General features: G+C 45.1%; 1 protein-coding gene across 1 annotated transcript in view; it reads left to right on the forward strand.

Annotated features, from left to right (window-relative positions):
• The window catches only part of Pabpc1l (poly(A) binding protein, cytoplasmic 1-like), a 30,245-nt gene extending 16,173 nt beyond the window's left edge, over positions 1-14,072 (forward strand). The window contains exons 7-13 of the mRNA XM_087655274.1: positions 1,009-1,257; positions 2,116-2,206; positions 2,930-3,046; positions 11,161-11,267; positions 12,249-12,342; positions 13,521-13,651; positions 14,004-14,072. Coding sequence (XP_087511400.1) covers positions 1,009-1,257; positions 2,116-2,206; positions 2,930-3,046; positions 11,161-11,267; positions 12,249-12,342; positions 13,521-13,651; positions 14,004-14,072 — 858 coding nt within the window. The remainder of the gene's footprint in view (positions 1-1,008; positions 1,258-2,115; positions 2,207-2,929; positions 3,047-11,160; positions 11,268-12,248; positions 12,343-13,520; positions 13,652-14,003) is intronic.
• Positions 14,073-16,023: the final 1,951 nt, after the last annotated feature.

Below are 16,023 nucleotides of genomic sequence, written 5' to 3' on the forward strand. Positions count from 1 at the left end.
TTGGACCTGAAAAGGGTTAAGAATGTATCCTGCATCTCGTCTGTGCAGAGATGAGGATGGTTAGTCTAAAAGCTCCAGTCTGAGCAGAGCCTGGCAGCGGAACAGCAGCCAGTGGACGGGGGCTAGCAACAGCGTAGTCAACAGCAGTGAGGGAACGCTGGGTCTGAGACATACAGCAACCTCTGGTTTCCTTTTTTCTTTTTTTATTGGGGGCTCTTGGGTCGGAAACAAGGTCTCACTGTGTAACTAGGATGTCTTTGAACTAACTAGGTAGTGCAGGCTGGCATCGGACTCACTAGGTAGCATAGGCTGGCTTTGAACTCACTATGTAGCACAGGCTGGCTTTGAACTCACTATGTAGTACAGGCTGGCATCGGACTCACCAGGTAGCACAGGCTGGCTTTGAACTCACTATGTAGCACAGGCTGGCTTTGGACTCACTAGGGTAGCATAGGCTGGCTTTGAACTCACAATGTAGCACAGGCTGGCTTTGAACTCTCAATGATCCTCTTGCCTCGGCCTTCCCAGGGCTGGAGTAACAGCTGTGCACCACCACACATTGCTCTCTGTCATGTTCTTTAAGCTTTTCTGGAACTGTAAAGTGATAGTCTAAAGTCCAAAATTATAAGGTAAGAAGGCAGCTGGAAAGTCTGTTGCAAACTTCTGAAGAACCCCACCTTATACCTTAAGGAAGACTAGAAACCACCAGAATGTCTTGAGTCCTGGTTGTACTTGAACCACCAGGTAGGTGGCCTTGGACAAGTCACTTCTGAGCCACCATTTCCCCCTGTAAAGGGGAAGCCATGGTTCCTCCCTCATCAGGAGGCTGTGTGTGAGCCACCATGTAAGCACATGTAGGTCTCAGTAAATGAGGGCTGTGTGGTTCGTTCCATTACCACAGTACGTCTCAGGGTCTGCTGAGTGGTGTACGTGGTCCCGAGGAGAAGCGACTATCCCTGGAGCCTTGCTTCCCTGTGCCCAGCAACCCTTATCTCGTCTTGCTTTCAGGTGATGACAGAAAGTAGCCACAGCAAGGGCTTTGGCTTTGTGTGCTTTTCCTCTCCAGAAGAGGCAACGAAGGCTGTGACAGAGATGAACGGGCGCATCGTGGGTACGAAACCACTGTATGTGGCCCTGGCACAGCGCAAGGAGGAGCGGAAGGCCATCTTGACCAACCAGTATAGGAGACGCCTCTCTCGCTCTGTCTTGAGCTCCTTCCAGCAGCCTACCAGCTACCTGCTCCCTGCTGTACACCAGGTGACAGGATGTCTCCAGCTCCGGCTGAGGGAACAGAACGTCACAGACAGAGGTTCTGTTGAAATGACCTTGGACAAGCTGCTCCAATCCCTTAAAGCCTCATTTGATCTGTCTTTAGAGGGGCCTACATGCTTTCTTGTCTTCTAATCTGTGGGAGATTCCTGAATGTTGTCTGGAAGGGACTCCGTGGTTAAATGAGTTTTGGAGATCTTGAATTAATCAAAGCTTGAATTTCTTTATTGTATCCATTATCTCCCCCAGTTATGTTGGAATCAACCTATCTATTTATTTATTTAATGTGAATATACTGTCACTCTCTTCAGACACACCAGAAGAGGGCATCAGATCCCATTACAGATGGTTGTGAGCCACCATGTGGTTGCTGGGAATTGAACTCAGGACCTCTGGAAGAGCAGCCAGTGCTCTTAACCACTGAGCCATCTCTCCAGCCCTATGTTGGAATCTATTGGGCTTCTTAAACAGCCACAGCACCTGTAGCGTTTTTCCCAACACAGCTGCCATGGCTGTTGCATTCTGAGGAGATGGCTAGGGAAGTGACCTCATAGAACTCAGAGCAGTAAAGAGGAATTTGTGATTGAAGACCCATTGCTAACATTCTTCAGTGATTGCTTGAGCTGGAACAAACTGGAGTGGCATATTTTATCTAGGTCACTGGGTCAGTGTAAGGAGCAATGGTTGACATAAATCCGAGGTCTTGCTCTGAGGGGTTCAGGGATAAAGGGAGATGAAGTGGGAGGGTGGATCCTCCACGGAGCCCTGAGCTGCTTCCTATGGGGGATAGTGTTGTGTCCTTGAGAAGAGTTGGAGCTCCTCACCTCGGATCCTCTTCCTCCACAGTCTACAACCCAGACTATGTACTATAGTTCTGCCTCCATAGCCCCAATGCAACCTGACCCCAGGTGGACAGCCCAGCCTCATGGACCTTCATGTAAGTGACCCAGCCCTTCCCACCTTCAGCCTAGCCTGTAGATGTGAGCCTCAGGAGAAGAGGCAGTGTACAACTATGGAATCAAGCCTGGCTTTGCATTTCTCAGAATTGTTTACCCCTGCCTCCTCTGAGCCTCAGTTTCCTCTCCTCAACTTGGGACTAAATGAAATGTTCATGAGGTGGCAAGCACTATGGCAACCCTGGCAAAGACACATTGTGTGGCCGGACACATAGTCTGGTTTGGGGCTGAAAAATCTTGCGAAGCAGGGAATTAAAAAGGAAACCCTTTTTGGCTAAATTGTTAACGAATGGCCTTTCTGAGCACCCAGCTTAGATGCAGTTCTCTTGGGACTCAAGTGAATGGTCAGGGCACTTGAGAAATTGAGGATCTGGGGAAAAAGAGCTGGTTTTGTCATTGCAGATCTCTGTACACGCTCCATAGAGTTCTTGGTATTGGTAAATTCATTCTCTCTCTCTCTCTCTCTCTCTCTCTCTCTCTCTCTCTCTCTCTCTCTCTCTCTTCCTCTCTCTCTCTTTGTCTCTCTCTCTCTCTGTCTGTCTGTCTGTCTCTCTGTCTCTGTCTCTCTGTCTCTGTCTCTCTTTGTTTGCCCGTCTGTCTCTGCTGTGAATCTCTAGCTCCTCTCCAGCTCCGGGAACTTAGGGCACAGCATGGTACTTTGATTATCACCCAAAACCTCTCTCTGTTTTTCTCTGTGCTGTAAGCTACCTGCCCTCCAGCTGCCTCGGTGGTCCAGCCTCTAAGCACGGCACCGCACCCCTGTATCCACCTCAGCAGTGCCAGCCAGGCCTCCAGCCAGGTGCCTCACACGCAGAGAGTAGGTGAGTGTGTAAGTGTGAACATCCCAGGATTCGGAATGGAAGGGTGTCAAAGAGTGAGAAAACCGGGGTTTGGCAGAGGAGGTAAGATTAGACCAGGCTCCATACTGACCTTGCTTTCCTAGTGAGCCAGGCCAGCTTTGGGGGGTATCCGTAACATAAGTGTTAGCATGGCATCCAGCCTGAGTGTCACTTTGTGACCCTTGTTGATTGCTATGTCTGCTGATTTAATCTTTAAAACAGGGATTAAAAAATAGTGTGCCCACTTTGTTGGGAGGATTGGTGAGTCCAAAATGGAAGGACTTGAGTCTTAACAAGTATGGAAGGTACTGTGACTTTAGAGACAAGTGTATCTGTGGGCCATATCCTCGAACCCATGAGCTCGGCATGCAGGAGGGGCTGTTCTTCAGGGATTCTGCATAATGAGTCAGATGAAACCCCCAGTCTTCTGTCGCTGCCAGGTTTCGACACCCAGGCTCATGGTTATAATCTTGAACGGGGGTTGGGGATTTAGCTCAGTGGTAGAGCGCTTGCCTAGCAAGTGTAAGGCCCTGGGTTCGGTCCCCAGCTCCGAAAGAAAAAAAAAATCTTGAATTGTTGTAAAACACGCACAACCTCTAATTGACTGCTTCACTGTCTTTTAAAGATTTATTTATTCTTATTTTATGTGCACAAGTGTTAGTCTCCACATATGTATGTGGAGTTTGTGTGCGGTGCCCATGGAGGTCAGAGGCTACCCTGGAACTAGAGTGACAGACGGTTTTGCTTTGCTGTGTGGGTGCTGGGAAGTGAACCACGGTACCCTGCGAGGACAGTGAGAACATTATTGTTTGTAAGCCTACAGTTTAGAGGCATCCAGGCCGTTCACAGTGCTGAGTACGGTCTGCAGCCATTGCCTTGAAAACAAAACTTCCCATTAGCCAGTTCTTCAGTCATAAATTCTTTCCAGCCTCTGACAAACAAACCCATCCCGTTTTTGCCTCTTTGCATTTGCGCTTGATCTTAGCCGCAAGGCGGGAAAGCCGACGTCCCTATGACTCTAAGTATGGTTGCATCATGTGAGTAGCTTTGGACTCTTGGTGCTTTGTGACTCGCTGTCACTTAGCACACCGTGCTCAAGATTCAGTGATGTTCCCACAGGAGGCGGTGTCTGCACATGTAGATTCTGTGTCTGCACAGGTAGATTCTGTGTCTTTTGGCTATGCACTCACCCGTCGAACACACGGATTGCTTTCGCCCGTGGGTTCTTGTACATGGATATTGCTACTATGAGCACCAGTTTGCAGATTATCTCGAGACTTTGTTTCCAATTCTTTTGAGTACTACTCATCCAGAACCCAGATTGCTGGATGTGTTGACCCCATGTTTAATTCTTCGAGGAACCCCGTATTGTATTTCTAACAGTTGCTGTATACCCAGCATTCCTGCCAGCAGTGCCTACACGTCCCAATTTCTTTACCGATTCACCGAAATTTCCTATGTATTTTTTTTCTTTTTTAATTTTATCAGATAAAATTACATTTTATTATAGTTTGGTACTTTAGCTCTAGTTTGAAATTGATATATTAATTTTTTTTATTAACTTGAGTATTTCTTATATGCATTTCAAGTGTTATTCCCTTTCCCGGTTTCCGGGCAAACATCCCCCTAATCCCTCCCCCTCCCCTTCTTTATGGGTGTTCCCCTCCCCATCCTCCCCCCATTGCCGCCTTCCCCCCAACAATCTAGTTCACTGGGGGTTCAGTCTTAGCAGGACCAAGGGCTTCCCCTTCCACTGGTGCTCTTACTAGGATATTCATTGCTACCTATGAGTTTAGAGTCCAGGGTCAGTCCATGTATAGTCTTTGGGTAGTGGCTTAGTCCCTGGAAGCTCTGGTTGCTTGGCACTGTTGTACATATGGGGTCTCGAGCCCCTTCGAGCTCTTCCAGTTCTTTCTCTGATTCCTTCAATGGGGTCTTGTTCTCAGTTCAGTGGTTTGCTGCTGGCATTCGCCTCTGTATTTGCTGTATTCTGGCTGTGTCTCTCAGGAGAGATCTACATCCGGTTCCTGTCAGCCTGCCCTTTGCTTCATCCACCTTGTCTAATTGGATGGCTGTATATGTATGGGTCACATGTGGGGCAGGCTCTGAATGGGTGTTCCTTCTGTGTCTGTTTTAATCTTTTCCTCTCTATTCCCTGCCAAGGGTATTCTTGTTTCCCTTTTAAAGAAGGAGTGAAGCATTCACATTTTGATCATCCGTCTTGAGTTTCATTTGTTCTAGGCATCTAGGGTAATTCAAGCATTTGGGCTAATAGCCACTTATCAATGAGTGCATACCATGTGTGTTTTTCTGTGATTGGGTTACCTCACTCAGGATGATATTTTCCAGTTCCAACCATTTGCCTACGAATTTCATAAAGCCATTGTTTTTGATAGCTGAGTAATATTCCATTGTATAGATGTACCACATTTTCTGTATCCATTCCTCTGTTGAAGGGCATCTGGGTTCTTTCCAGCTTCTGGCTATTATAAATAAGGCTGCTATGAACATAGTGGAGCACGTGTCTTTTTTATATGTTGGGGCATCTTTTGGGTATATGCCCAAGAGAGGTATAGCTGGATCCTCAGGCAGTTCAATGTCCAATTTTCTGAGGAACCTCCAGACTGATTTCCAGAATGGTTGTACCAGTCTGCAATCCCACCAACAATGGAGGAGTGTTCCTCTTTCTCCACATCCTCGCCAGCATCTGCTGTCACCTGAGTTTTTGATCTTAGCCATTCTCACTGGTGTGAGGTGAAATCTCAGGGTTGTTTTGATTTGCATTTCCCTTATGACTAAAGATGTTGAACATTTCTTTAGGTGTTTCTCAGCTATTCGTCATTCCTCAGCTGTGAATTCTTTGTTTAGCTCTGAACCCCATTTTTTAATAGGGTTATTTGTCTCCCTGCAGTCTAACTTCTTGAGTTCTTTGTATATTTTGGATATAAGGCCTCTATCTGTTGTAGGATTGGTAAAGATCTTTTCCCAATCTGTTGGTTGCCGTTTTGTCCTAACCACAGTGTCCTTTGCCTTACAGAAGCTTTGAAGTTTTATGAGATCCCATTTGTCGATTCTTGATCTTAGAGCATAAGCCATTAGTGTTTTGTTCAGGAAATTTTTTCCAGTGCCCATGTGTTCCAGATGCTTCCCTAGTTTTTCTTCTATTAGTTTGAGTGTATCTGGTTTGATGTGGAGGTCCTTGATCCACTTGGACTTAAGCTTTGTACAGGGTGATAAGCATGGATCGATCTGCATTCTTCTACATGTTGCCCTCCAGTTGAACCAGCACCATTTGCTGAAAATGCTATCTTTTTTCCATTTGATGGTTTTGGCTCCTTTGTCAAAAATCAAGTGACCATAGGTGTGTGGGTTCATTTCTGGGTCTTCAATTCTGTTCCTCTGGTCTATCTGTCTGTTTCTGTACCAATACCATGCAGTTTTTATCACTATTGCTCTATAATACTGCTTGAGTTCAGGGATAGTGGTTCCCCCTGAAGTCCTTTTATTGTTGAGGATAGTTTTAGCTATCCTGGGTTTTTTGTTATTCCAGATGAATTTGTAAATTGTTCTGTCTAACTCTTTGAAGAATTGTATTGGTATTTTGATGGGGATTGCATTGAATCTGTAGATCGCTTTTGGTAAAATGGCCATTTTTACTATATTAATCCTGCCAATCCATGAGATGGGAGATCTTTCCATCTTCTGAGGTCTTCTTCAATTTCTTTCTTCAGAGTCTTGAAGTTCTTATTGTACAGATCTTTTACTTGCTTGGTTAAAGTCACACCGAGGTACTTTATATTATTTGGGTCTATTATGAAGGGTGTCGTTTCCCTAATTTCTTTCTCGGCTTGTTTCTCTTTTGTGTAGAGGAAGGCTACTGATTTATTTGAGTTAATTTTATACCCAGTCACTTTGCTGAAGTTGTTTATCAGCTTTAGTAGTTCTCTGGTTGAACTTTTGGGATCACTTAAATATACTATCATATCATCTGCAAATAGTGATATTTTGACTTCGTCTTTTCCGATCTGTATCCCCTTGACCTCCTTTTGTTGTCTGATTGCTCTGGCTAGAACTTCAAGAACTATATTGAATAAGTAGGGAGAGAGTGGGCAGCCTTGTCTAGTCCCTGATTTTAGTGGGATTGCTTCAAGTTTCTCTCCATTTAGTTTAATGTTAGCAACTGGTTTGCTGTATATGGCTTTTACTATGCTTAGGTATTGGCCTTGAATTCCTATTCTTTCCAGGACTTTTATCATGAAGGGGTGTTGAATTTTGTCAAATGCTTTCTCAGCATCTAATGAAATGATCATGTGGTTTTGTTCTTTCAGTTTGTTTATATAATGGATCACGTTGATGGTTTTCCGTATATTAAACCATCCCTGCATGCCTGGGATGAAGCCTACTTGATCATGGTGGATGATTGTTTTGATGTGCTCTTGGATTCGGTTTGCCAGAATTTTATTGAGTATTTTTGCGTCGATATTCATAAGGGAAATTGGTCTGAAGTTCTCTTTCTTTGTTGGGTCTTTGTGTGGTTTAGGTAGAAGAGTAATTGTGGCTTCATAGAAGGAATTTGGTAGTGATCCATCTGTTTCAATTTTGTGGAATAGTTTGGATAATATTGGTATGAGGTCTTCTATGAAGGTCTGATAGAATTCTGCAGTAAACCCGTCTGGACCTGGGCTCTTTTTGGTTGGGAGACCTTTAATGACTGCTTCTATTTCCTTAGGAGTTATGGGATTGTTTAACTGGTTTATCTGTTCCTGATTTAACTTCGGTACCTGGTATCTGTCTAGGAAATTGTCCATTTCCTGCAGATTTTCAAGTTTTGTTGAATATAGGCTTTTATAGTAAGATCTGATGATTTTTTGAAATTCCTCTGAATCTGTAGTTATGTCTCCCTTTTCATTTCTGATTTTGTTAATTTGGACACACTCTCTGGGTCCTCTCGTTAGTCTGGCTAAGGGTTTATCTATCTTGTTGATTTTCTCAAAGAACCAACTTTTGGTTCTGTTGATTCTTTCTATGGTCCTTTTTGTTTCTACTTGGTTGATTTCAGCTCTGAGTTTGATTATTTCCTGCCTTCTACTCCTCCTGGGTGTATTTGCTTCTTTTTGTTCTACAGCTTTTAGGTGTGCTGTCAAGCTGCTGACATATGCTCTTCCTGTTTCTTTCTGCAGGCACTCAGCGCTATGAGTTTTCCTCTTAGCACAGCTTTCATTGTGTTCCATAAGTTTGGGTATGTTGTACCTTCATTTTCATTAAATTCTAAAAAGTTTTTAATTTCTTTCTTTATTTCTTCCTTGACCAGGTTATCATTGAGTAGAGCATTGTTCAATTTCCACGTATATGTGGGCATTCTTCCCTTATTGTTATTGAAGACCAGCTTTAGGCCGTGGTGGTCTGATAGCACGCATGGGATTATTTCTATCTTTCTGTACCTGTTGAGGCCCGTTTTTTGACCAATTATGTGGTCAATTTTGGAGAAAGTACCATGAGGAGCTGAGAAGAAGGTATATCCTTTTGCTTTAGGATAGAATGTTCTATAAATATCTGTTAAGTCCATTTCCCTCATGACTTCTCTTAGTCTGTCTACGTCTCTGTTTAATTTCTGTTTCCATGATCTGTCCATTGATGAGAGTGGGGTGTTGAAATCTCCTACTATTATTGTGTGAGGTGCAATGTGTGTTTTGAGCTTTAGTAAGGTTTCTTTTACGTATGTAGGTGCCCTTGTATTTGGGGCATAGATATTTAGGATTGAGAGTTCATCTTGGTGGATTTTTCCTTTGATGAATATGAAGTGTCCTTCCTTATCTTTTTTTGATGACTTTTAGTTGAAAATTGATTTTATTTGATATTAGAATGGCTACTCCAGCTTGCTTCGTCCGACCATTTGCTTGGAAAGTTGTTTTCCAGCCTTTCACTCTTAGGTAGTGTCTGTCTTTGTCTCTGAGGTGTGTTTCCTATAGGCAGCAGAATGCAGGGTCCTCGTTGCGTATCCAGTTTGTTAATCTATATCTTTTTATTGGGGAGTTGAGGCCATTGATGTTGAGAGATATTAAGGAATAGTGATTATTGCTTCCTGTTATATTCGTATTTGGATATGAGGTTATGTTTGTGTGCTTTTCTTCTCTTTGTTTTGTTGCCAAGATGATTAGTTTCTTGCTTCTTCTAGGGTATAGCTTGCCTCCTTATGTTGGGCTTTACCATTTATTATCCTTTGTAGTGCTGGATTTGTAGAAAGATATTGTGGAAATTTGGTTTTGTCATGGAATATCTTGGTTTCTCCATCTATGTTAATTGAGAGTTTTGTAGGATACAGTAACCTGGGCTGGCAGTTGTGTTCTCTTAGGGTCTGTATGACATTTGTCCAGGATCTTCTGGCTTTCATAGTTTCTGGCTAAAAGTCTGGTATGATTCTGATAGGTCTGCCTTTATATGTTACTTGACCTTTTTCCCTTACTGCTTTTAATGTTCTTTCTTTATTTTGTGCGTTTGGTGTTTTGACTATTATGTGACGGGAGGAGTTTCTTTTCTGGTCCCATTTATTGGGAGTTCTGTAGGCTTCTTGTATGCTTATGTGTATCTCTTTCTTTAGGTTAGGGAAGTTTTCTTCTATGATTTTGTTGAAGATATTTACTGGTCCTTTGAGCTGGGAGTCTTCACTCTCTTCTATACCTATTATCCTTAGGTTTGATCTTCTCATTGAGTCCTGGATTTCCTGTATGTTTTGGACCAGTAGCTTTTTCTGCTTTACATTATCTTTGACAGTTGAGTTGATGATTTCTATGGAATCTACTGCTCCTGAGATTCTCTCTTCCATCTCTTGTATTCTGTTGGTGAAGCTCGTATCTACAGCTCCTTGTCTCTTCTTTTGGTTTTCTATATCCAGGGTTGTTTCCATGTGTTCTTTCTTGATTGCTTCTATTTCCATTTTTAATTCCTTCAACTGTTTGATTGTGTTTTCCTGGAATTCTTTCAGGGATTTTTGTGACTCTTCTCTATGGGCTTCTACTTGTTTATTTATGTTTTCCTGGAATTCTTTTAGAGATTTTTGCGATTCCTCTCTGTAGGCTTGTACTTATTCTCTAAGGGAGTTCTTCACGTCTTTCTTGAAGTCCTTCAGCATCATGATCAAATATGATTTTGAAACTAGATCTTGCTTTTCTGTGTGTTTGGATATTCCGTGTTTGCTTTGGTGGGAGAATTGGGCTCCAATGATGCCATGTAATCTTGGTTTCTGTTGCTTGGGTTCCTGCGCTTGCCTCTTGCCATCAGATTATCTCTAGTATTACTTTGTTCTGCTATTTCTGACAGTGGCTAGACTGTCCTATAAGCCTGTGTTTCAGGAGTGCTGTAGACCTGTTTTCCTGTTTTCTTTCAGCCAGTTATGGGGACAGAGTGTTCTGCTTTCGGGCGTGTAGTTTTTCCTATCTACAGGTCTTCAGCTGTTCCTGTGGGCCTGTGTCTTGAGTTCACCAGGCAGGTCGCTTGCAGCAGAAAAGTTGGTCTTACGTGTGGTCCCAAGGCTCAAGTTTGCTCGTGGGGTGTTGCTTATGAGCTCTCCGCGGCGGCAGCCACCAGGAAGATCTGCGCCGCCCTTTCCGGGAGCTTCCGTGCACCAGGGTTCCAGATGGCGTTTGGTGTTTTCCTCTGGAATCAGTAATGTGTGCAGAGTGCAGTCTCTTCTGGCTTCCCAGGCGTGTCTGCCTCTCTGAAGGTTTAGCTCTCCCTCCCACGGGATTTGGGTGCAGAGAACTGTTTATCCGGTCGGTCCCTTCAGGTTCCGGCGGTGTCTCAGACGCAGCGGATCTGCTGCTCCTGGGCCCTCCTCTACGGGAACCAAGAGGCCGTATACAGTTTCCTCTTGGGCCAGGGATGTGGGCAGGGGTGGGCAGTGTTGGTGGTCTCTTCTGCTCTGCAGCCTCAGGAGTGCCCACCTGTCCAGGCGGTAAGGTCTTTCTCCCACGGGGTTTGGGAGCAGAGAGCTGCTGCGGGCAGGGATCCGCTGGTTTGGGACTCCCGCTAAATACCGCTATGTATTTTTCTAAGTGGCCATTTGAAACCAGCTTTTTTCTTTCTTTCTTTTTTTACAGTTAACATTGGTACCCAGACTACAGGACCAGGTGGGGAGGGATCCTGTATTCCAGGCCAGCCTCTTTTGGCACATAGAGGATCCTCCGCTGTACACAGTGCCCATGGGGTAAGGCTGTCTGCTTACTGTGTCCTCTGGGTATCCTAGCCCATAAGTTTGCCCAAGGCATTTTTTTCCCTCTGGTCCTTGCTTTTCTTGACTTACACAATTTCATTTACTAATTAAAAGGCTATGTCTCTCCTGCCCCCACAACGGTTTCAAATTCAGTCTTACTGAAACATACCTAGATTTTCAATGTCTAGTTTGGATGACTTCTTGCAAAAACAAAACAAAACAAAAAAACCAAAACCAACCAACCAAACAAAAAAAACCACAAAAACACAAAAAAAGAAAAACCAACTGTCTTTAAATGGCAACAGTACTTTTAAGGTTAGACAATATAGGGGGCTGGAGAGATGGCTCAGTGGTTAAGAGCACTGGCTGCTCTTCCAGAAGTCCTGAGTTCAATTCCCAGCCACCGTATGGTGGCTCACGACCATCTGTAATGAGATCTGGTGCCCTCTTCTGGCATGCACAGCACTCATGTACATAAAATAAATGCATAAATATCTTTTTTTTTTTTTAAAAAGCAAGCCTAAAAATTCAAGTGAAATCGGGAATAACACATACAACACATGCAACACACCCCGTTAAGATGGCGCCATGTGCAAGGCCCTGGGTTCGGTCCCCAGCTCCAAAAAAAAGAAAAAGGAAAAAAAAAAAGATGCTGTCATGTTCACGGAACATGCTGTTGCTGTGGGTTTCTTACAAGCAAAAACTTGTGAGAAAAGTGCTTTATCAGATGCAAAGTGATTATTAAGTGTGGCTCTCATGTGACAGTGGTCTTTAAGGGGCCTTCGACAGCTCACAGCATCTCTGTTGTCTTCCAGTCCACACACTTGTTAGGGCCGCTCTGGTACCCCTGACTGTGTAGACCTTGCTTCCCTCGTCAGAGCGTTTCCCGGATGCTTGTATTTACCTGATGGGGAAAGTGTGTGAGGCCTTTCCTATCTGTGTGGTTAAGGAATGTGTACCTGGCACCATGTGCAGGTCCAGGAGTCGACCGTGTATGTCCCTGGCCATCAGCCTCTGACTGTGTCCATGCTGGATGCTGCACCCCTGCATGAGCAAAAGCAGATGATCGGTGAGTCGCTGGCTCTCCCACACTGGGGCAGGCAGGAGGGCTGACTAGCCTGCCGAGAGCACCTTGAGTGAGAACAGACTTGGGAACAAGGACTTCTTCCATCACTGGGAGACTAGGTAGCTTCACCCAAACTGCCTCTTTCTAAGCCTCTGTCCTTTTGTCTTGAAAGATCAGTGGGCTGACGCTCCCAAGGCTTTTTTCCAGCTTGCTCTCTGGCTCCTACTTTAGGTGGGAAATATCTGGATATGGGATCAGGACCGAGAAGCAGGGTAGGAGAATAGCCTTGGGTTTTTACTGGGCCAGAGCGGTCATTACCCATCTCTTAGAATGTGGGGAAGCTTTGGTCAAATTTCATCTGTCTCTCCGTGCTCATGGTGGGAGGCAGGAAAACCCTGTGTGCTGGGAAAATGCAGGTTGTTCCCTCTGGACTCTGAGCTTCAAGAGTACTTCTCTCCAGCCCCAGAGTTTCTGACAGGCTCTATGAGAAGACAGCAACCGTGGGGACTGGAGGTATGGCTCAGTAGATAAGGGTGCTTCCTGTGTAAGTTTGAGGACTTCAGCTTGAATCCCTAGCATGCACATAAAGCTGGCCACAGCTGTGTGTGCCCTGACTCCAGAGTTGGAGGTTGGAGATGGGAAGACAGCAGGACTTGTTGGCTAAGCAGCCTGGATGAACAGCAGCTTCACGGTCAGTGAGAGACACTGTCTTCAGGGGCTAATGTCTCCAGTCGAGTATTACATCCTGTCTGGCCAGCATCTCAATGTGTCCAGTCAGAACCACTTCTCACGAAACAAACAAATGGAGTTTCAAAACTCAACTGACTTTGCTGTAGATCCCTTTATATAGTATTGCTTATATTTATATATTATCATTTTATTATGTTTATATTATTTACCTCACTATATATTTATAACTATATTTATAATATATACTAAATACACATACTTATAGGTTATATATAATATTCAACCTGACCCTTCCTCTAAGGTGGGGTTGCTATGCCCACTTTATAAAGTTGGAAAGAAGAGATTCTAGTAATGTTACATGATATAGCTTGGGGTGACAGGTTCTAGGACAAGATCCTAGACACCCTCATTGCTCCACTCGGCGATGCCACTCTTGGAACACTGGGCTTTGAGGCAGGTGTGTGTGTAAGCTATTAGGTTGTTCTACACAGGGGAGCGTCTCTACTCCCTTATCCACGATGCCTGCGCCCCACTGACTGGCAAGATCACGGGCATGCTGCTGGAGATGGACAACCTGGAGCTTCTGTTATTGTTGGAGTCCCCAGAGTCCCTCCACGCCAAGGCAGGTGGAGACTGGGTGGCCACACAGTGAAGACAAAGGGCTGTCCTAGAGTTAGGGCAGCTGACATCAGTCTGCTGGGTCTTAGCTAAGGGTTCACAATTTCAGTCCCCCCACAGATGAGTTGTGTAGGTTCCTAGTAAAGCTTCAGTGCAAGTAGCTGTGTTCTGGCGGTACGGAGTCATGTCCAGCAGTGTTACCTCTGTTTTAAGAAGGCGGCAGTAGGCTTGGATCTTGTGAGCAGGAGGGTATGAGAGCTCCGTGCATCCATGATGATGCAAATGAAGTCATGGCCCTTCTGGGGCTGTCTGTATGGGGGTGGCTGCTCTAAGTCCCTCTGTTTTATGTTCCGTAGATAGAAGAGGCCGTGGCAGTACTGAAGGCACATCGGGCAATGGAGTCAGCAGACAGTTACAGGAACTGAACTCTGTGGGTTCCTGGGGATGGAAGGACAGACAGAGCAGCTGAGCCGCTCTCTGGAGACTTTATAGAGAACCCAGCAGAGGCCGACAATCGTAAACTCACTGCGATGTGTTGGTGGCTTTGTCTGAAGCACTAGCGAGTTTGGTGAAGCTAAAGTGCTGATGAGCACAGGGCTGGATGTTCTCCTGCCAGGGCCCTGCCAGGTCTGAGCGTTCACTCCTTGGCTCCGTTCTGCCTGTCTGAAAGCCTGGTCTGCTGTAGGTCAGTCCACCTTCTTGACTGAAGACTGGGTGTCTTCCATGCTTTGGGAACATTTTTTTCCTCCACTCCCCAGCCCCACTAAAAATGGAATCCTCACTCCCTCGACTACTGGTTACTGCATTTCTGCTCTTGGTGTGAACTCTAACTTTTTTCCTGATGGATCTCTCTGTTCTTGTGCTTTGGATGTGTAATGAAGGCTGGACACAGTCCACTGTTGATCTTTTCGCTTTATATATTAAAAAATGCTGCAAAAACCTGTCTGGCCTCACAGGAGGCATTCTTGTGTTGGAAGGAGGATGGGGCAGACGTCACCATAATGGGACTTTGGCTCTAAGGAGCAGAACCAGAATCCCAAGCAGGTGCTGAAGGACACAGAAAGTGTTCATGCAACAGGAAACCTACGGGGAGCTGAGCTTAGGCATGTAACGGCTCCAAACTACAAACTGGCCATCAGCAGCAGACGGTTAAATGGGTCCCATCATGCAATGGACTGAGAAAATGGACCAAAGGGTAAGGCAGCCATATATGAAGTACGTGTCATTTCTGCAGGCCAGGTGAGAACACAGAAGGCAGCCGCACCTGTGGGCCCCAGGTGACCAAATATGTAATGCAGTTAAGAACTCTGTAGACATGGACTAGAGTACTTTCTCTGGGGAGGGTCTCCATCCCTAAATAGGGAGCTCCCAAGTTCTTCCAGGCAATCAGTGTTCACCTCAAGGTGTACAGTATGCCTTCCCTATAACCATGTGACCAAAGAGTAGTGAAGATACATTTGTTCACTGTCAATGTCGCAAGTCCATTGGGACAAATCCAAAAGGGTCCCGTCATTCTGTCTCATTGTTCTCCCCCAGTGAAGGCCATTTTGAATTCCCCTTACCCTCCAAGCCACTCTCTGGATGGCCTCCAGATGCTCAATGCTGGCACTTCCTCAGGCCTGAGCCTCATTCCTGAGTCTCATTCCTCTTTTTTCTCTCCACATTCTGCTACTGCACATCGAAGTCACAATCCCATTTTCAAATCTTTCTTGAAGATTCTGGTTTCTTTGTTCTTCAGCTCTGTTCACTTTGGAAGCGCCACAGACCTTATACCCTACTTACCCTGAGTTCCTGGACCATCAGTACCAAGTCCAATCCACAACAAAAGTCAAGTTTGTGGCTCAGAGTGTCCTGCCCCTCTGGTTTTGTCTTGAGTGTTATCAAGAAAGCCTCCCACCCATGTTCTATTTCAAGGCTGAGGTCTCTCCACGCATGTTCCCTTCCCTTCCCCTCATCTTCCACTCTGGAAATCCTTCATTGCCATCCTGGCCTGAGCTCAGCTGGACTCTGGCGACATCCCCCAGGGTTTCACTGTATTGGTTGTTTCTTTCCTCCAAGAAATCCGAAGGAAAGATCTGCTCTCTTATGTTAAGCCTGGTACCTCACTGTTTCCTTACGCTATAAACAATGTAACTTGCAGCCTCTCCCAGGATTGAAAACTTTGCCAATGTGAACTGTAGTTCATTAGTCCTCCCTTAGTGACCGCTGCCAATTAGGGAGCACACGCTCTGCTTGGCCCACCTCCCACCTTTTAGCTATTAATATTACCTTAAGAATATTCTTCTTGTTATTGTCAGCATGTATTTATCATACAGAATGTTTCATCATCACATACTACGTACAGCATGCACTGTGCTCTAGTTTACACCCTCACTA

This window comes from Rattus norvegicus, chromosome 3 (assembly GCF_021556685.1).
Source record: "Rattus norvegicus strain SHRSP/BbbUtx chromosome 3, alternate assembly SHRSP_T2T, whole genome shotgun sequence".
NCBI lineage: Eukaryota > Metazoa > Chordata > Mammalia > Rodentia > Muridae > Rattus > Rattus norvegicus.